The sequence below is a fragment of the Rhipicephalus microplus genome, chromosome 6 (assembly GCF_043290135.1).
Source record: "Rhipicephalus microplus isolate Deutch F79 chromosome 6, USDA_Rmic, whole genome shotgun sequence".
NCBI classification, from domain to species: domain Eukaryota; kingdom Metazoa; phylum Arthropoda; class Arachnida; order Ixodida; family Ixodidae; genus Rhipicephalus; species Rhipicephalus microplus.
This window is the reverse complement of record NC_134705.1, coordinates 201,509,584-201,530,946: the sequence shown is the minus strand read 5'-3', so window position 1 is coordinate 201,530,946 and position 21,363 is coordinate 201,509,584. Positions and strand designations below refer to the sequence as shown.

Here is a 21,363-nt window from a genome sequence, read left to right as displayed (position 1 = left end):
TGATGCTTCTTGTGTGACTGGCACATTGTTATTGTTTACCTTCTCTTGTGGCTCATACCCACCATGGGGGATTGGCCAAGAATTGAGTAATGCTTTTCTGGCTTGCGTCCTCTTATTTTTATTCTTCGTCTCTCGCCGTTTCCAAATGCAGGTAGTCTGGGAATGGACCACAGGTCAGACTCGAAATGGGTCTTGACCTCCAAAGATGGCACAGTCCACCCTCTTCCTGCAGGGATGATATTCATTGGGCGACAGGAATGCGACATTATAGTTGATGTAAGTCGCTGTCATTTTATGTAGACTTTGCATTGTACTGCAACGTTGGAAAAAAAATTGTAAATGCTTATCCTGAGCATTACTTGGATGTGTATATTAAGGATTCAAATATGTGTGAACTGACAAGATGGTAGCTGTGTGGCTATGGTATCTAGACACAAATAACCGATATGTTCCTTCTACCTTCTTTTCCTATCTATGCAGATCATTGAACGTGTGCAAATGACTGTGCAGACTTGTAGCACAATATAATTGAATCTGTAGCATTACACTCTTCAATTCAGTGAAAATTAAAGTGCAAGTACTGCATATTCATAGATGAACATACCTTCCTGTACAGCACTGCATGTGTGTGCGTGTATGAATGGTTCATACTTGCTCTAAATTAATTTTTGCCGAAATGAGCTACCAACTAGCCACACAACTTTGCTCAATCCACACTTATAGCTACAACCTGCTGGCCTCAAGAAAATTTCTCAGAGTTAGTATGAATTAGCTAGCATGGCTTAGTGCCTGTTATTGTGCATATGCACAATGTCCTGCTGGCTTGTAGATGAAGCTGTTGTTCCTAGATAGAGTAGTTATTAATTTTATCTTATGGATTTTTATAGAGCAATCTATTCAGAAGGATATAAGTGGAAATTTAAGGCCTCATTTTTCTTTGTTATAGATGCTATATTAACAACTAACAGACAAGGATGCCAAAGAAAGTATAGGGGATGTTACTGGTAGTAGTTATAGTGTAAATGTGAAGAAAGAAAAGTGGACAAAAAGATGACATGCTGCTGGTAAGTACCAAACCTGCAATCTTTAAATGATGCGTCCCATGCTTTACCATATGAGCTACGCATCGGATGCTTTATTCGAAGGTCACAGGTTCAGTTCCTGCCAGCAGCATGTTATCTTTTCGTTCACTTTTCTTTCTTCACATTTAAACTATAATTACTACCAGTAACATCCCTATACTTTCCTTAACATCGTTTTCAGTTACTTCTGATCAATAATCCCCCAAGGTCCCCTTTCAGCCTTGTGCTATGGGACCTCCTTCTGTATATTCTACCTTAATGTGTGTATATTTTTTGCGACAAATAAAAAATATCTTCTTAAAAAAAAATATTGAAGGCATGCTGTTATGGTGGGCGTCCCTGAATTAAATTTGATTATCTGGGTTACTTGTCTTTTTTTAGAGCGCCTAAAAAAGCCTTTTTTTAGAGCGAATGTTGTGAGATCACAACCGGGGCCAATTGTGGCTCTGCAGTTGTCCGTGGCTGCCGCCAGTGTCCGCAGCCTCTATCACGCGAAGTTAGAAACAAACTTAATTAAAAATATTGAGGACAGACTGGTAATTGCACCAGAGTTCTCTGCATTGCAGCCCAGTACTTTACCACTGAGCTATGCCGGTGCTTGAAACTCTGTTGCAAATGAATCCTGGCTTCATATTCAGTAGCGAATCTCGTTAACATGTGTAATAAAGTGTTTTATAGTAGTAAGGTAACTACCAGGCTTTGCACAGTGTTAATTGCCTAAAGAATGGGTTGTTGAATGCCCAACCCATTACGAAAGCCTCCGGCATAATGATTTATTGTTGACAGTTGCAGCATCAACAAAGTGCGCATGATGTAAATTATGGAATATGAAAGTACACAAAAAAAATCAACGTACACACATATGACTAAAAAAACAGCCGTTATGCCCTTTAAATATTGTATCGGCGGTAATTTACTTGACGATTGTTATAGCGGGAGATCGGAACGACGACAAAGGGACAAGAAGACGACGAGCGCTATAACAATTGTCATGTACTTCATACCAACTAGCCCAAACTGCCACGCTTTTAAGTTAATTTACTGCTCCATGCTAACCAATTTAAATGATTAGGAGGCGTTATTATGCAAAATTTGGCATGGCATACATGCATAGACAATGTGTGCTTGAAAAGGAACCATAGACCAGGCTTCTTACGACAAAAACTACATCAAGCTACGCGAGATATAAAACTCGTGGCTTACAAAACCTTCGTTAGACCACTACTAGAATATGCCTCGGTTGTGTGGAGTCCTCATCAAGACGGCCTGAAAACAAAATTACAAAATGTTCTATGCCGTGTCATCTGCTTCATATGCACGAATTACCGCTGGTTAGATTCTGTCGCACAGATGTTGGAGTCCTGTGAACTGGAATCACTTGAGGCACGAAGGCAAAATAACCGGTTGAAAGCTTCTTTTTTTTAGGATACTGCAAGGACAACTAAAAATTATGTTTGTAAAAGTGCCAAGGAAACAAAGCAGTCGGGTTAATCATGACTGTGTTTTAGTGCCTTACTCTTGTCTCAGCGATGTATTTCGTTATTCTTTTTTTCCCAGCTGTGCGTTGCCAGTTGTGGATTGCGTTGTCAGGCATTGTGGTAAATGCAAGCGATGTTTGTCTGTTTGAAAATTTGTTGGACATATATTTGAGTGATTAAGCTGCCAGATGATGTGCCTGCATGTTTTCTTGGTTTGTGATTCTTTGTATTCTTTTTTTCCCAGCTGTGATTAAGCCTTGTAATGCATAGCCAGGCATTGCTGTAAATGCAGGCAGTGTTTGCCAATATGATAAATGGTCGTACATGTATTTTGATTCCACTGCCACCTGATACAGCTGTTTATTAGTTGCTTTGTATTTGGTTGTACCCTCCCTGTAAGAGCCTTCAAGAGAAGGTTGGCAGTATTATGAAGCAAAAAATAATATGTCTTAAGAATTTGTAGTGGGTACCATGCTTCTCTAAACAGTGATGAATAATGGCATAGTGGATGTTTACCCAGGACAGAAACATTGTGATGATATATGACATAGTGGGTATCATGCAATTGTGCTTATCGTTGCTCCAAGAGTGCTTAAATAGGCTCAAGAAAAGCCACTCTTCCAGCTTCTGCTGTGACTGCACAGCAGGTTCCGTGCAGGCCCGGTGATTTTTTATCACTCTGTGTTCCCATAAATGGGCAGCTGCACTCGAACCTGGAGCTTTTTGTCTAGCCATGCTATATCATAACGGTTAAGCCTCTGTGGTGTGTTTGTAGCAGAGGCAACCATTAGGTGAAATGAAGCTGCATTTTATTGACATAAAAGATCTTGTATAAGATACCCTTATTATACACATTGTCATATTAGATTATGAATGCAAAATGCTTAGTCCAAACATTGGCTGGAGGTGGAGCCTTTCTTGGTTCCACAATCGTCGATCAATTTGGGGATGCCACATTGCCATAGCTCTATTGTTTTGTTTCCATGGGCAGCTTATGCCCTAACTCAGTCTCATCCCAGAAAAGAAAAGTGTGCTGCTTCATTCTGTCTGTACTAGAACCTTTGTTGGATAGTGCAGTATACCATGTAGCACACATCCACTTTGTCAGCTTAGATAGCAAAAAGGGTGGGCTGGTTTCTGGAACATCTCGCATGCTATGTGCTTGTCAATGCAAGTATGTGGCATTGGAAGGATATGCGACCTCTTCTCACCTTGTACATTATGTTGTCTATAAGCACTGTACGTTTACAGGAGATGTTCAAATGAAAAGGTGCGAAACGACACTGAGGATGTAAATGAAGACTTTGTTATGCACTACGTGCCTGATCCCATAGATGAATTATCCAAAGAAAGAATTCCTTGTTTCCAGAATTCCTGTGACAAGACCTGGTTTTTTTACAGCATTGTTGAGCTCGTTGTCTGAGTTGGAAGCACTTTCCTTTCAGGTGCTCTTAAATGCAAAAGCATTTCTTAGTCGGCGTATGTTAGGTATTCGGCGTTGTCTGCGGCAGTGTCCACAAGCTGGCAGGTCTTATCTCTCTGCTTTCACTCTCTCTCCCATAGCAACAACTGCGGGCGGGAGCGCTTATCCTCGCCCCTAGAAACCTGAGCATGTGGTGCGAGAGAGTGTAGGTGCAGGGCTTGGCCGCGCTTTCTCTTGCTGTGCGCTCTCTCTCCTCCCTGGGCCAGACTCTCCCGTCCACTCGCACCTCACTCTCGACAGTGTGCTGGCGGGGCCGCCTCTCAAGAACATCCAGAAATGGATGCTCGAGATGCCGCTGTAAAACGCCAACGCCGAGCCGGTAACGCTGGCGCCCCACTCTCCCAGCTAACGCTTGCTCCTCACTCTCGACCGTTCGCTGGCTGGGCGTCTCTCAAAGTGATCGCAGAAGTTGGTGAAGGCAAATGTCTGATGGAAACGGTACCCTATCTCGGCGCAAGAAATTCATTCGCATTTTCTCGCGATTCCGTTCGGGGGAGGTGGAGGCATTTTTTCAGGGGACTAAATACATGCAGATGATCAATGGTGCCTGGTTTAAAACCTTCCGCTATCAGAAATCATATAATGCCTCGCTGCTGGTTAATCGTTGAATTTTGCAATGTGAAAGCCATCTTATCCTCACACGCACTATAGTGTCAATTGGACGGCGCTCTTTATAAGATACTTTGCTCTCTCTTGCATGTATGCGCACCCTCGCATGCTCTGATCCGCAGCAGAAAGTCTAATCACAACACTAGGTATCGCTTTACATTTTCCCATAGTGTCATACACATCTTCGTTGGCCATGCTGTTACGTTTCATACCTTTTCATTTGAACACCCCTTGTACTTGGAGGCTATAGACATTCCAAGCAATTGTTTTAGTGCCACTATTAAGTTGACTGTCTAATCCTTATTTCATTGTGCTTGCATTGGTAACATGTGCAACAGTCTGGTAGACTGGCTGACAGTTTTGACTTGGGATGTTTGTCGCCTGTGTGTGCTCTCCTCTACATGCAGTCTGCCAGTGTGGACAAAAGGCACGCAGTGATATTCTTCAACCCAACTGACAAATGTTTTCACGTAAAAGACCTCAACAGTGTCACGGGGGTGAGTACATGCCTTCTTAAATGATTTATAGGCTGATCCATTTTCAAACAAGTAACAACTGTGTGATAATTGAGCAGCAATTTTTTTTTTACCATATGAACTGCCAGCAACTTGATTTATTTGGCACGAGGTCCTACTTCACACTTCATAATTCAGTCTTAATGCTGTATTGTCAAACAATCGCAGATCGTGTCGAGATCATTGTTGTGCTGTCCAGTGGATTGTGTGTGTCGAGAAGCAGGGTGCACAGACACGACACAGTCCTAATCTCGGCCTGATGCAATACATACATTTTGGCAAATAATTGTGGAGAGTAATGTTTACCTTTACAAAAGCTAGTAAATCGTGCATATTGCGTTGCTGACGCTTGGTTTCCTGAGAATACTTGTGCTGTCTGTTTTGTGTATTTTTCTGAGAGCACTCATTTCTACGTGAATTGTTGAGCTATAATAGAGTAACGACTTCAGATTTTATTACTTTCTTTTTGTCTGTGTTAGCTGTAGGTCCAAGCCAGAATTGCCAGTTTATAATAAATGAAATACGGCGTTTTTTTTTTTTTTGCCAAGTCGCTTGTTGCATTTTTTTAGTTTATTTGCATTTGCCCCGCCGCGGTGCTCCAGGGGCTAAGGTACTCGGCTGCTGACCCACAGGTTGCGGGTTCGAATTTCGGCTGTGGCGGCTGCATTTCCGATGGAGGCAGAAATGTTGTAGGCCCGTGTGCTCGGATTTGGGTGCACGTTAAAGAACCCCAAGTCGTAGAAATTTCCAAAGCCCTCCACTACGGCGTCTCTCATAATCATATGGTGGTTTTGGGACGTTAAACCCCACATATCATCATTAGTTTATTTGCATTCTTCCAGCAAACATACTTATATTAATTATCATTGTATTCATCAATAGCGTGTTTATCGTTCACTAAAAACACATTTGGCAATGACTTTGAGAAGTTAGCATTGGAGACTAACAAATGTGCATTCAATTGAGTAAAAGCTACCTTGGGGACAATCTCAAATAACTTAATATCTACTTTCTTTCATAGTTGCTCATATTTTCACTGAACAAGACAACGGAAGTAATCTTTTTCAACTCCCCCTTGTATATGGGTGACATTTTTTCATTATAATTAAGGTTTCCTCAAGAATGGAGAAATTCATTAAATTTCTGCTACTTTCTAGCTTTAGAATAGTTGTGCAACATTTTAAAGGTTTTTTTTTGTGTGAAAATTATGTGCGTGTTAGCTCGGTAGCATCTGGAAACTTTGGTCCAAACCCTTTCCAACTATTTAATGCCTTAATTATAAAACTGCTGAACAAAATAAAAAAATTTTCTCATTTTCCAGCTTGAAGTAGCAGCCTTTAAATAATTCCGCAAATAAATCATCTAAAGTGCAACAAGTGCAACTTTAATGCATACTTTTATGTACGTCACAAATTCTCCATTTGCCCCAGAATCGAGGACCTTGCAACAAAAAACTCTCATCAGAACTACGTAACATGTCATTTTTAACAGAACTACGTAACAAGTCGAGGTTTGAAACACGTGCAGTCCTTACACTGGATACTCCAGCTTAAGCTTTTCAAAGCTTTGACGGGCTTAAACTTTTTATATTTGTTGCCAGTTCCATCGTGGACTTCAGTATTGTGTGCCTCTTCTCTAACGTCAACTCTAGTTTTTTTTGCTAGCTTGTTTTCCAGCAACAGTGATATGATGAGGTGCTTTCACACTACGGTGCTGTTCATTCGTGAGACAGGCTTTATCCAGTGTAAGGGTCAGGCTTGATCCCAATATGCTTAAAAATATCAAATGTGCTTCTGTTGCGAATATTGAAATCGCACACATTGGCAAACAAAGCAAATTTGATAGTTTAGAGGCTTACATAAGTGTCTTTGAACGTGGAAAAACACTTCTTATGTTACGCGTTCACCTGGTGAGATGTCTTTTATGTCTAGAATTGAGTTGTCAGCACTTTTAGAGCATTATTACAGTGCTAAACAATCAATAAAATAACACATATCAGGCTAACGCTATGATTGACTCAAAATTGACACATTCTAAGTTTCGGTTTCGTAAGGGACAGGAGGCTGAACCTTTTCGCTTGTATCTTTGAAAAGAAACCGCGTACACGGACGCTTTATACTGCAAAATGACTGGTAATAAATTGGGCATTTAACATGACCAAAAATCAGAAAAGGACATTTTTAAGAAAGAAATCACTTTTTCCACTTCGCCTCATACCTTGAAGGCTCATGTGTTACAACTTTCAAACTGTGTCTGCACTTCTGGCGTTGTAATAAAATGCGAAACTTGACACATTCTCTTACAGACATACTTGAATGGTGTACGAATACCAGAACAGTCTTACGTCAAGCTCAATCATCTGGACACCCTCCGCTTTGGTTATGATATCCTCTTTTCTTATGCTTGTGTGCACTTGCCAAGTTGTTTCAAAATATACTTGAAATGCAGACACAATAAACTGAAAGTTTAAACTCTGTGATATGACATGCTGGCTGTGGCCACATGAAGGCACAGGGTTCTTTTTCAGGGGGAGGAGCGGTCAAAGGTTCTTTACGGCTTGCCTCTCCCATTAAGCCAAAATAGGAGGCAGACTTTGCCTCCCCTCCCCCCCTAGGTGACGAGGTAGACGGCCGCCCCCCACTCCCCATGCAAACTCCAGTGCTGCGCTGCTTAGCATGACATCACAGCTTCGATTCCCACCAACAGTGGCCACGTTTCGAAGTCAGTGGAATGCTCAAGAGTTCCTCTATGTAGACGTGCAAAATATAGAAACCCGAAATGTCTAGAGTATAGAGCCTGCCGCTATTGTGCCAGTCATAACTAATTTGTTCTTCTAGCACATTACTAAATTCATAACTAGAATTTTAAGATGAGCTTGCAAGTATATGAAAACGATGCAGCTATCATGTTATGTTATGCAACTTGTTACAACAGTGAGCCACTAAGTTAATAAATATTTGCTTTTCAGGCAGTAAAATGTCTACGTGTAGCGACTCGGTTATTGTTTACTGATTCAGTAACACATTTCTGACACTCGAAAATTTAAATAATGGACAACGATAGACTGTTGCGATTATGCAAATTATGCAAAAGAGTTCCTGTTAGAGGGAACACTTGAATGGGCACATTTTATATAGCTGGCCTCTTTACAACAAGTGTATTTGAAAACGTTTCTCATGCACGCTATAGACCCATCAAAAATAGTCAAAACTGTCGGCAACTAGTAGCGTTATGCCAATATGTCGCCATGCTTTTTTGCAAGAGAGGAAAATTTTGGACATACCTTGCACCCAAATGTTCTATTTAACACTGGACTCGTCTGCGCACTCATACTTTTGGTGACACGACCTTGACTGTTGTTTTGTCACGTCATGAGGTGTTTTGTGTCCACAAGACCACTGATCGTGCAGTGCCTTTAGACTCTGCATCGCCCAAAAGGAACACGCCTGCGTTTGGAGATGGAGACTTGGTGATAAGAGAGGCAAGTATCATCATTGAATTCTGCCTTGCATCTTGTGTCAATGGGAGTTGACTGTGCTGTGTCATTGCCACTTTATCACTTCATTCCAAGCCTAGGCAATTGTATGGTCATACAGTGTAACGTATGTTGTATAACTCATTTGCAGCATTTACTTCGGAAGCAGCAGATTTCATCTGCAACTGCTTCCATTTTGATAGTAGTGGTAGTTTTCATACCCTTGTTTTTAACACTTGCTAAAATGTATAACTGCTCGGTTAACTTCGGAGAAAAATACACATATTTTCTTGTGCATTTGTCTAAAAAATAGTGCTGTCTTTTTTACTCGATGCTGTTTCTTTTTTTTTTTTGTTCTATACTGCATTTAAATTGTTTTGCACTGGTCAATCTAATCTTTATCAAAGGGTATCTATGCAGACTCTTGGTTCAGTGTATGTATAGCTATGTTCTCAGCTTTTTCAATCACATCAAACAAACTAAATATAAAAGGGGTGCTGACACGAAAATTTCCAGTTGTCATTTATTAGATGAAATGAAAGGCCAAGCCTTAAAAAGCCTTGAAAATGTATTGCTAAGCATGAGTGCAACCTGAAAAAGTAATTACAGCGAGCTTTTGAAAGCTAGTTTCGGTTTTTACTGCACCCTTATGTCGCAATACGGTATAAGCTTCTTGTCAAATGCTCGTACAAGATATGGTGACATTTCCACGACTGCTTGGCACCATGGCTCTGTTGGTGAAGCACAAGCAGCCATTTTGAACATTTTGATGGCACACAAGTAGCCATTACGGAAGTTTTGGTACCTGACGTCATCACAACTAGCCAGACTGCTGCGTGAAATCACCAGAATTTGTACTGTAGCCTTACATCAAGCTATATATGTTGATGTTGGTAGGTGTGCCATGGGAAAATTGACTTTAATATCAAAATGAAATATTTTAATTAGGATTTGCTGAGCCTGGCACTTGCACAGAGTCACCTCTGTATGTAGGAGATCTTTATGGCAGTATAGGCACACCTCCAAAAACTGGTGTCAGTGCCCCTGTTAGAGAATTCTATTGGGAAGTTGCAGCTTTTATTCTTGAAATGCCTCTCGTAGTGTAGTAAATATTGGTGCGTTTTTTCATGTGTGCCTACAGTTCATTTTTCTGCCATGGTGGCCAGCACCATAGGTGTTTCACTGTAAAGCTTCGAGGACTCGGTTTGATGCCCAGCCATGGCAGTCGCATTTTGACGGATTGGAACACACAAATTGGTGCCCTTATGCTTGTACAAGGTGGTTGGGACTAATCGAGAGACTGCAAATTATTATTTTGTAATCTTTATGTACCATTACAATGTGATTGTAATTAGTACTTCCACTTTTATGAAATTTCTTGTTGTACAATTCCCCCCTCACACACTACTCCTGCCGGAGCCTGTGGGGACTTCGGAAACGAATGGCGAGAGGCTCTCAACTATCATAGTGTTGGCAAATAAAATCTCAAAATTAAAAAAAAAATGTGTTCATTTTTGGTGTGCTTTCTGCTCGAGTTTTCGGTTAGGCACTATAAATCTACCATCTCTTCTCCCTTGCTCTTTTACAGGCCCAGTTCAAGTCAATTTTTAATCCTCCATGCATTTTGGTTGTTTACTCTGCTCATATGTGGGAGCTCCTACTTATCAGTATTATGTATAGAAAGTAAAATAGGAGGACCTGCAGTGTTGGTGATATCTTGTAGCATAGTGTTCAGTCATAGTTCATCATAAATATTTCTGCAAGTTGTAGAACTAGTTGAAATGTTCAACTATTAAATGTGTGGTGCACAAGCTTCACCAATATTTGATAATAGGTGCTCACAGCTATTCCTGAAAATGTGTAACACATAATGTCACTGCTATTTACTGCATATTGTTCTAGTGTTCAAGGTAACTATTTCTTGAACTTGGAACTTTCATTTTCACTTCAGGAGAAAGAGCAAATACGTGCAGTCACGTTTAATGTAGCAGCAAAGTAGACCATATTGAGTCGTTACAATAACTTTGTGTACCCTGTTGGAACCTGACATCAAGAGATGCAAAAATTCCTCATTAAGGTATTCCTAGTTGCCGTTAAGCATATGGACAGGCAAGCACTTATTTGTTCCCGTTATTCTTTTGGTTTGGTTGTCTTGCAACAAAAATCTGAGCACATTCAAGCAGCAGTTTTCTTTCTTGCTGGCCTCCCCATTTGCCAAATGCAGGATTCCAGTGCCAACAGAACATTGTCGCGTGACAGTCCTGCTTCCGAAAGCTCCGACAAGATGCTGCCTTCCAGTAATGGGGCGCACAGTGCAACATTCTTACGAGAAAGTCCGAGCCAAAATGCACAGTCTCAACTCTGCAGTCCTGCGCATTCGACGCAATCGGCGGAGGATGCGATACCGCACCGTATGAAGCTCTCTTCCCCATCGACTTCTCGGTCGCCGGAAGCACCGCCTCCCTTTTCCACGGGGGGCAGTCGGCGTTCGTCTCCTCCCCTGACCTCAACTTCCAAGGAAGCCTCGTCGCTTGCCTCGAGCCCCCTTAGCACAGTGGCATCCCCACCTACATCGTCTCCCCAGACGTCGGCTGCGGCTACCACCTCCTCACCTGTGGGGTCTGATCCTGCCAGCCCAAAAAAAGCATCTTCAAGCTCTCCTTCCAGTGCTGAGAAAGAGGCATCTCTGTCGTCGCCAGTGATGCAGGTGCAGTGTGACTTTGAGCTAGAGAGTGCAATAGAACAAAAAATGATCTGAGTTACACTAAAAGATTGGATGACTGCAAAATGGATCGGAGGAAAATGGATCAGGTGTTTTAGATATCCTAGTTGACATCAAGCAAAAGAAATGGACCTGGGCTGGCTGCGTGATGTATAGGACAACCGGTGGACAGTAAGGGCAACGAAGTGGTTATCAAGAAATGGGAAACGCAATCGAGGTAGGCTGGCAGTTAGGTGGAGGGATGAAAGTAATGAGATGGCATGGATGAAAGGAAATTAACCTGCTCAGGATTGGATAAATCATTGGGAAAGGTCCTTGTCTTGCAGTGGACTAAAACAAGCTGAGAATGACAGTGATGATCTACAAATCCGATGAGCCAGATGGGTCATAACGCTGGTGTGGATTCACAGCTGGTGAGGCAGCACTATCGCATGGTAGCAGAGATAATTACCTGCAACAAATTTCACCCAGGAATAAGATAAACCTCTACAGTGAGAAAGCTTTTCTGTCGCTACATGTTGACCAACAAGCGAGATAAGTTACAGCAAAAGCTAAGTTGTAAGTTGTTCCTACAACAGACTTCTATAAATGCTTCTTCATTTTAAGAAGATCAATACCTTAATGCTCATTGCGTGCGTTGATATGGTATGATGTGCCAATATTTGTCCGATAAGGCTGAATACTGTTGGTCACTCTGTGCTGTCGTTTCTCCTTTGATCGTAATCATTCGGCTTTCATAATGCAACTTTTACTGATCATCCTAGTGCATGAGTGTTCAGTTTTCATTTAGAAATTTGCTTGTTGCTGCAACATATGTTTCACCAGTCCTCTACAGTTTGTTTGGTTATGCTGCCTCTCACCAAAAAGCCATGATCTGTTTCAAGACATCTCATACGTGCGACATTATGAAATCTCGGTTGTCTACCTCTGCTGTGTTCTGAAGTTGCTGCAGTGTTTTATATTACTTAATAACAGTCTAGAGTTCGGACAATTGCCTCTTTTGTGGTATTTACCCCTTTTTCTTTGGATTATCTGCCACCATGGTATAAAAAATTTGTAAAATGGTTTTTCCTGCTGTCTCCTCCATATAATCTATGTATTTATACTAATATGTGCAGCTTGTTACCTTATTGCTATAGTTTTCTGCTATTGATCTGGGGCATGCAATGCTTTTACCGTGAATGTAGGCAATGCACTGGGGTGCTAGGCAAAAATGTATAGCTTTGTATTTTCTTTGAGAAGCAGTGTATCTGCAATGCCCTTTAAGCAACTATTTCTTCACCTATTATATTATGTGTTTAGTTTGCGTCGAGTTGAATTTGGCAGTGTTCTTGTGTTTTATGTATTACTTCGACTGCTTGAATGTAGGTGATGTGAAAGGTTGCTTTACCTTTCCTAGCATTGCCTGCTCAGTATGATGTGGGCGGTCTCGTTTTACTGGTGAGGACAATGCTTGTCTGATGTTGTCATTCAATTGACTCTATTCAAGAAATTGTAGAAATGAGTCAATGAACTGTATAGCTGAAGTATAGCAGAGTGCATTGAAACCCGACATTTTTTTTTACCTTGACTGCTGCTATGAAAAATTGCTCAAAACTGTGTCACATGGCTGGAAATCTGGCCACTAAAGGTAATGTTGGCTGTCATGTAAATGGTACTAAAAATTACGCTGATATAGTATGAGCTGTAGGTGCTGGAAACAAAAGTACTGTAAAATCCTGATCCCCCCCCCCCCCCCCCCAGTAAGGAAGAATAGTTTGACGAATTTGGGGGGCAGTCCTTGCTTGGTCATGAATAATAATTCAAGATGGCAGTGGAAGAGCTGCTACGAATAAAGAATGAACGCCCATGCTTTTATCGAAATGCTTTATTGAATATGCATTCATTTACTGTTTTTATTCGCCCTCATTGGGTGAATAAGACATATCTCCAAGAACTGGGTGGAGGGGGGCGCTTTCTCGGTATTTTACAATATATGCATTACTTAGCTCTAACTTCTTGCACTCAGTCCACGAGAGCTGTGCTCCGCAAATTCGCCTTGGTTGAATGTTGTACAACAGCTAGGCAATCATCACACAGTGTCTGATTGTTACAATGCTATACTTTTAAACATTCCGTGCTTGATCTGGTTTGTACTAGCTTTGAATTAATGTCTTGCTTGCTCACTGTTTCCTCTGCAAAACATACATTGTAGGATGCAGACTCTCTGGAAGATCTGAGCAGAACTGAGGATTCCCTGAGCACAGTTAGGCAAGTGCTTCCCCCAGGTAGACCACCTCCCACCAAGCCCACGACCTTGTCCTGGAAACCATTGCATTCGCCCGGCAAGCCTCGTGCACCTCCGCCACCAACAAGACCTGAAGGAAAGGGTGGTAAGCTAGTAGCCATCACTTGCCTGCATTAGCAAAGCTTGTAATTTCTGAAAGAATAAATTTTAAGATTGACAACTCTCTAGATGCTAGTGTAAAGTTATAAAAAAGCCATTTGAGAACTGCCTCTTTCTGTTCCACATGAGGGTACATAGAGTGTTTTCTGATTTGTCAGTGTGTGTGCAAAGATAAGCTTATTGAGTCTTGCATTAACTTTTTAAACTTTGTACTCAGTGCAATATGGGTTCACAAGAGTTTGTCTGAGTCAACATTTGGGAAGCCGTCATAATGCTGTCGTAAGCTCCTGTCTGCAGTATTTTGAACATCTTGATGTTCTGTTTGTTGGCATTGCATGAACTTGGAAGTAAAAAAAAATGTACCATCTAGCTGATAAATGAAACCTATTAAGATTAACACAAAGCCTGCTATACCTCTTCACCCTCTTCTCTCCTATGCATGCCTCTGAGTTGTATAATTAAGCAAAGTTTACCTGTGATATTGATAATTCTTGGTGTTCATACCGGTCTCTCTCGTATGTGTCTCGTATGCAGTGTCCGAGCACAATATTTGTCTAATTGTGTAAGAGACATGGCAGCAAAAAGATTCGGAGGTCTGTACAGAAGTACATGCTGGATGGTGTTGCAATACTTAACTCCATGGAAAATTGAAAGGCTTCGTCAAAGCACATATTAGTCGAACCCTGCTTCAACGAAACTGACAGGGCATGGAAAAATTTTGTTGAAGCGAAAATTTGTTGTGGAATCGAAAAAATATAGCTGATCTGAGCTAGCGAAACAAAGGAACGTTTATTCTCAAAATTCAAAAAATGTTCACTGTTTCCTATTCTTTCCCAGCAGCGTCACGACATAACTCACCCTTGCACATTGGGGCCATGGTGAAAAGCACGCTGAAACAACGCCTAAAACCACCTTCCTGAACAAACCAAACAGTTGCATTAACACGTTAACACAACAGCTATCCGCCGTCAAAAGTATCCGACAACGCCGAGATGGAGGCAGGGTATCGTGAAGCAGCGACTTTTGCATTATTCTCTGCCATTCTTATCATCCATCACTCGCGGCTAGCTGATTTGTTGATAATGCAGGCGAACAGCTGCCTTGATTACTTACCACACTGGCCAAGCGCGAACATAACGATAAGCACTGGAATCTGAAAAGGCATCGTTTCGCGGTTGCACCCAGCAGCTGCGGGGTGGAAACCATGGACAGAGCGACTTAGCTTCAGCTTCAGATCATCTGCGGCTCAAAAGCAAGCCAGTAGCAAAAGCAGGACAGTCTCATTGCCATCGCTATCGAGCAATGGCGGAGTCCATGCTTGCTGAACAGCAGCGGTATAGCAGCGGTTTCTGGTGGTGCCAACGCGTTTTTCAGACTTCGTTGATGCATTTTCAAGCAACGCGTGGTTTATACTTCCCTGGTGCAATTTCAGGCTCTGAAAATGCATCGAAATGTTAAACATTAGGTTTACTGCATAGCAATAAGTATCTGAGCCTGGAATTTCGTTGAAGCGGGACGATCGAAGAAAAAGTGTTCATTGTGGCGACAATATTTATGCATTGACTCCTGTGGACTGCTGACAGGGAATCGTGAATTTTTCTGTGTAGCGGAAATTTCGTTGAAGTGGCGTTCGTTGTAGCGGAGTTCGACTGTAATTATAACTTGCGTGTTGACTTTGACAATGTGTGCCTTGAATGGCTCCTGATTAGCACAAGATCATGTATCAGCACAACACTGTGCAAAGTACGACTGTTTTCTTGGCAAGTACTTCCAGGTGCACTTCTTGCTGTTTTTTTTTCTTTTAATGAACGTGTGTTCTTGGCACTTCATTAGCTGTGTTGGTATAGTTAGAACTCGATCCAATGAAACCTGATTTTACGAATTTCCTGATATAACAAAGAAAATGAATGGTGTCTTTGCCTAAATAAGTGAGCAAAAAAGCTGCATTTTTCATTAAAATATTGGCATACACTAGTTTCTCTTCAAGTGTGCACTGTAATATCATATAGTTCAAACGTCTGTACCATCATAGTTGCGACCCTAGTTTCATTTTGATGAGGCTGCACGCAATGCCCATGCATGAAGTAATTGTTTTAACAGTCAACTGCTAGATGGTTCTTGATATGAGGGTGGTTTATTGTCGTGAAATCTCGATGGGAAACACTGTAGTGTTTATTTTTGTTATTTCATGTTTTATGTAATGTCTCCTCTTAACTTTCTCAATTGGCCAGCTCGCACAGTCAGTATGTTCGTTCTCCCTATTTTTGAAGAATGTAAGCAGCCTGTCATAGCTTCGCATGACCGTCTACCTGCCCTGCATCATCCAAACATGGGAGGCTCCATGTTCAGCCTACCCTGATCAACTGTTCACACGCGCTGGCATTTGTTAGTAGCAAATTCCATGCCACGGTATCTTATAGATATTCCTGCGTTGCTTTAAGATTCTGAAGGAGGAAAAAATTCTTTTCTCTATTTTATGAACTTCTTGATCTAATGAAATAATTTGAGCACCGTCATCACTTAGTTAAATCGAGCTTCTACTGTAGCAGGACGAACTCACAATCTCTGTCAATGATTCGCACTTCATACTTGAAAAATGCCTGCATTGTTACTTACCTTAAAATGCTTGATGCAATGATTTTTTTCTTGAGGCTTGCCATATTTAGGCTTAATTATGTTGTAAATAACTGAAGCATCAAATTAAAAGGGGACTGTGATGCATGTTCCTCATAATTGATTGTGCTCTTGGAGACTCAGCCACACCAAGCTATCTGCAAAGACTAAAACTTGTTGGAAACAACACATAAAGCTTTTAATATAAAGTAGAAGAAATGTACAACAACAAACTAAACACTTCATGAAAGTTTAGTGTACAAGAATGAAAGACCTCTAATAAATTTCACGACTCATTGCATGAAAAAGAGTTCGGCATGGATGACTGGTGTAGTGGTGCAAGAATGGGCATCAATTTCACTAAATCGTCGATGAGCTGATCGACGAATGGGTGGCTGGAACGCTGCAGCTCAGACTTTTGAGTAGAGTGGGCTTCTTGGCTGCAGTGGGAAAACTCTGACAGCTGGGTGGCATGCTTGGATGGCGAAAAACATTCTGGCCAATTAGAGAGACAGAGAGAAAGGTAGGTAGGTTAACTATACTAACTCCAGTTTGCTATTCTACACGTGGGGAGAGGAGAATGAGGTAGTAAAAGAGATAAAGAGGAGATAAACATTGCACATAACACACACACCTACACATACCGTGCAGGGCCAGGTAATTGTGTGCAAAGCTTGGGCCCATAGCCCAACTGTCTGCTCTACCTGTGGGCACCAGTATCCGTTCATGTCATGATGGAGTTTGTAACAGTTTGTGAACCACTGTGGTTTTCTCGCGCGGAAAAGCTATGGCAGGAGGCCTGGCCAGGTGAAGTCCTGGTGGCTCGGTTCTGCCACCCGACCACCATCTTCAGCACACAGTCCTGTGACAACTATCTGCTCACCTTGTTTCCTGGAACTCTAGTTGGTTCTTTATGCCTGGCTTTGTTCTCCTCTCTGTCCACTTGTCTCCTGATAGGTGGCTCAGGGAATCCAGTTTTCTCCAGTGCTTGGCCCCTGGAAACTACGTGGTGTTTTCCGATGGCATCATTTTTCTTCTATCTTGAATTGTCGTGCCATATGTACTCATCCTCAACATTGTTTACTTTCATTTTTTACCACTTTGCGTTCACTCTGTTGGCTTTGTCTTTGCATTGCACTTTTCAGATGTGCACCACACTTCATAAGGCAAAGGATGCTGTGTAATTTCTATGGATCTTCATAGATTACAGATAAAATCAGACACAGTTAACTGAAATGAGTAGAACTGTTTCCGTAGGAACGCTCAATATTTCCAAGCACATTTATCATACATTAAAAACATTAATGCTGCCCAGGAAGTGTCAGTTTTGCTGATCAATTTTTTTCTTATGTGCATAGCTTAATGGAAGCAGCCGCCTGAAGAGCAAGCAAGTTTTCTCAATGACGAATTGTTTATACTCATGCTGTATCCCCTGAGGCTGTAATCCCCATTGGAAATGCAAGGTAATTTTCAAATAGATAGTAGTAAAAAGAAATAACTACATTTTCTACCATATCTTTCAATCTACTTGCTGTTTGAATTTGTGTTAAACAACTAGGTTATTGCAGAAGGGTTGACAGGCGGGCTAGTTGGTGCAAATTCATAATGAAATAATTGGAAGTGCAAATCAACGGGGCACAAGAGAAAGCGCTTGTTTGTCTCCTCTTGTGTCCCGTTGGTTTGCCCTTCCAATTATTTCATTATGAACTAGGCTATTACTGCGATAGTTTCTCAAAAGGCAAGCAACTCTTTGTCATTTCTCCTTTCTGCAGATGATGAATCTCCTAGAGCCTCAAAAAATGAACATTCGCCGTGTCCCGACACTCCCACCTCCCAGACGCAGGCGTCTGGCTCCACAGCTATGGCCTTCACAATCCACTTCGACAATGACACGACTAGCAGCAGGCCGCTGGCCCTTAAGGACAGCATACGAAAATTTGCACCTCCGAAACCGGAGTCTGAGCGAACGCCATCAAAGAGTCGAGCCTCGCCAGTGTCAAAGCCTGGCGAGTCGTCGTCTACTGTGAATGCAGGCGGTCGCAGGACTCCCACTAGTCCAATTAATGCTACTGACTTGGCAAAACGGCGGTGGAGCGGTGCGGAGGTTCGCAACCGGAGCAGTGGAGGAGGAGGAGGAGGGTGGAGCTCAGACGTCGAACCCAGCCGCCAAGGGAGGCGGCAGGATGACCAGCGTCTGAGTGACTCTGCCTCTTACTTAATCCAGAGGATGCTCAATGATGGCCCTGCGCGGGCACCTCTGCCAGGTCCTGGCAAGGGTGTCTCATCGGCGGCACGTGTCGAGCCAAGCTCTGGCTTAGAGCAGGTGTTGTCTCCCGCCGATGATCGAAGTGAGACCGGCACGTACACAGTCGAGACGGACCGCGTCGACCCAGACGTGGAGGAGGCCCGTCGTAGAATTGACGAAGTGTTTGGTGTGTCCTCGTACAACCACCCGTCCAGTGTGGAGCAGGTCAGGAAGCATTCCCATGGTAGTACACATTGAAAGTTTTGGCAGCTTTATGTGGGCAGATATTTCACCACAACCAAGGAATCTATCATAGGGATGATCAAGTCATTACACACTAGCTGCCCAACATTTACTGCAAGGCAAGTAGAAAAGTAAAGGGGGCAAAAGTTGGCTCTGTAGTTCTTCAAAGCAGCTCTCCCCTCTTTAGGGGAAAAATAAAATTTAAAAATATAAACACCATTGAACCCCTTTTTAGAACTCGTAAAAAATGTGTGTTGAAGAGTTGGTGCCCTATTGTGCTAACGAATTGGTATGCAAAACTAGAATACTAATAGAAAGTTACCTAAAATAACGGACTTGACCAACAAGAAAGCCAGAAATGGAGATTCCCATGGACGTATTTCAAGTAATGATGTACGTATACTTAAAGTGACAAATTAGATGCAAGTGAAGAGCTTTCTTTCTTTTTCTTAGTGTAGCGCAAATCTCTTTCTCTCCATAGCACATCTCGTTAATATGCTGGCTGTGCAGTGGCAGTGCTGGCAAGGACTAGTAAATTTCGTAACATTGATGAATGAATTCCTTTTGAGCACAGGTGTGCAGTCATGGAAGGACATTGCCACTTGTGTTTATTGCTTTCTTTTAGTGTATTCATGCTTCACTCTTGAAGACTGTCAGCAATGCTTGGTGTAGAACATGCCCCTATGTTTCAGAAGCTTCTCAACAGTTTCAGCGCTTTCTGCTAAGATTGCACCCAGGAAGTGAACAGACGAGATTATGCAAGCAGCAGCGATAATGCTGGAATGTACTTGGCTATTGCATATAAGACGCTGCATTGCGCCGGTGATCAGTTTTATTGATGGCTGAGTATTCATCGCTACCGGTGGACAGTGTGTGTTGCTGTAAGTTTTTGTTTTTTCGGGCACAGGTTTGCCCAAATAAAAAGTTTACTCTTGAAGAGGCCGTCTGCTGCGCTCTTCAACGTGACTCATGACATTATAATATACTCGTATTCATAGTGTGAACATTTAGACTGCATGTCCCCTGTCCCACATAGCATCTCAACAATGACGGTTGTTATGAAAAAAAAAAAAAGATTGCGAGGCCCTTACACGAGTAACTATGGCACGAATGGGCACCAGTTTAGCTTGCTTTGTCACTTGGCTAGAATGTTTCTCTTTAAGAGATCTCATTGCTGGTCCTTCTGTTTGTTTTTTGTGCTTGCAGTACCAGAGGGTGAGGCCAGAAGGTGAGGGGGTCTCTGGTTCCAGACCAAGGAGCCAGGGTAATAATGTTCAGAGCTTGTGTTCCAAGTTTGGTGGTGGTGGTGTCGTTGGCCCTGCATGTGAGTATGCGTGCTTTGCCTTGCTTGCCAATCCTGCATGTTCATTGGACCTTTACCCTTGTTGCTGTTGTTAAACAGGCACTATGGTGAAACACTGAATTAAGATTGGACTGGTAAATTGTTCTATAAAAACTCTATTATTGTTGGTTTTGCCATCATAGGTTTTTCATTAAAAGATAAATTGGAGGCAAGCTTCGTTTTTTAATTTTGCACTAAAATCCAATCACCTGTACATTAGTGTGACATCATGGTCATCACTTTTGTTTGTGTGTGTTTGACTGCATCTGGCTCGGCAATATTTTTTGAAAAGTGTCATGTGAAGACTTGAGCTCTTTTAGAAGACATTGTCTATTTTTAACAAAGAATTATGCAGGCCATAGTGGACAGTCAAAATTTGCCATCACGGTGAGTTGGTGCGAGAATTGAAGGTGGCACTGTCACCTGCATTTTTAAAGTGCATTTTCTGGCCTACCAAGAGCTCATAGCAAGAGTGGTGTTTGTAATATTGTGGAAGGGTAATTTACCTACCCAAGTGATATAATTTTTCACTTTAGTGTCCTTTATCTGCATGCACAGTGCATGCCTTCGTGTCTGCTTGTTTGAGGAAACCTCAAAGGTAGCAAGCAAGGACAAATAAGCTTTGCTGCCCTTACGGTTCACCTTGTCAGCTTTTTATTCTCCCTGCCTTGAAACCTCTTGTCATTTTTGCCCTGTGCCAAATTAATGTGTGGACCCAGAAGGCATATGATGTCTCTACACACCTTGCTCCCCTCAATAAAAAAGCTTGTGTGTGCAGTACCACTGTAAGGCAAGTTACGAGTTTGTGAAGTCCTTAGAATGTCCACTGGGATGTGGATAGCATTCTTTTGATTGCAAGCTGCTGTGCAGTCGTTGTCATCATTGATCACCATCTCAATCAGAATCCACCTCAAAGAAAACCTGAATGCATACCTGGAAATGCACAGGACAGTTATAAACCAAAACGAGATGAGGGAGCTTAAGCTGTGCTAGCAGCACAAGGACTGGCTGCTAAAAAATAATGTAAGCTAAGCTTCTCAATTAGCTGTTTTGGCTGAATCTTGTATGGTATTGAGTTCATTTTTAAATTAAAGCAGTCTCATGTTCTTAGTCGCTCTTCACTGAACAACGGAATGGTCTATTTGGAAATCTATTCATAGCAATGACAGT

General features: G+C 42.0%; 1 protein-coding gene across 5 annotated transcripts in view; it reads left to right on the top strand.

Annotated features, from left to right (window-relative positions):
• The window catches only part of LOC119166915 (uncharacterized), a 38,897-nt gene that overhangs the window by 2,510 nt on the left and 15,024 nt on the right, over positions 1-21,363 (top strand). For 2 of the 5 annotated variants that reach the window (XM_075867608.1, XM_075867611.1), the window contains exons 2-9: positions 152-276; positions 5,060-5,149; positions 7,473-7,551; positions 8,536-8,648; positions 10,867-11,349; positions 13,559-13,736; positions 18,136-18,833; positions 20,058-20,175. In XM_075867608.1, coding sequence (XP_075723723.1) covers positions 152-276; positions 5,060-5,149; positions 7,473-7,551; positions 8,536-8,648; positions 10,867-11,349; positions 13,559-13,736; positions 18,136-18,833; positions 20,058-20,175 — 1,884 coding nt within the window. The remainder of the gene's footprint in view (positions 1-151; positions 277-5,059; positions 5,150-7,472; positions 7,552-8,535; positions 8,649-10,866; positions 11,350-13,558; positions 13,737-18,135; positions 18,834-20,057; positions 20,176-21,363) is intronic. The other 3 variants (XM_075867610.1, XM_037418306.2, XM_075867612.1) reach the window with 3 other exon arrangements.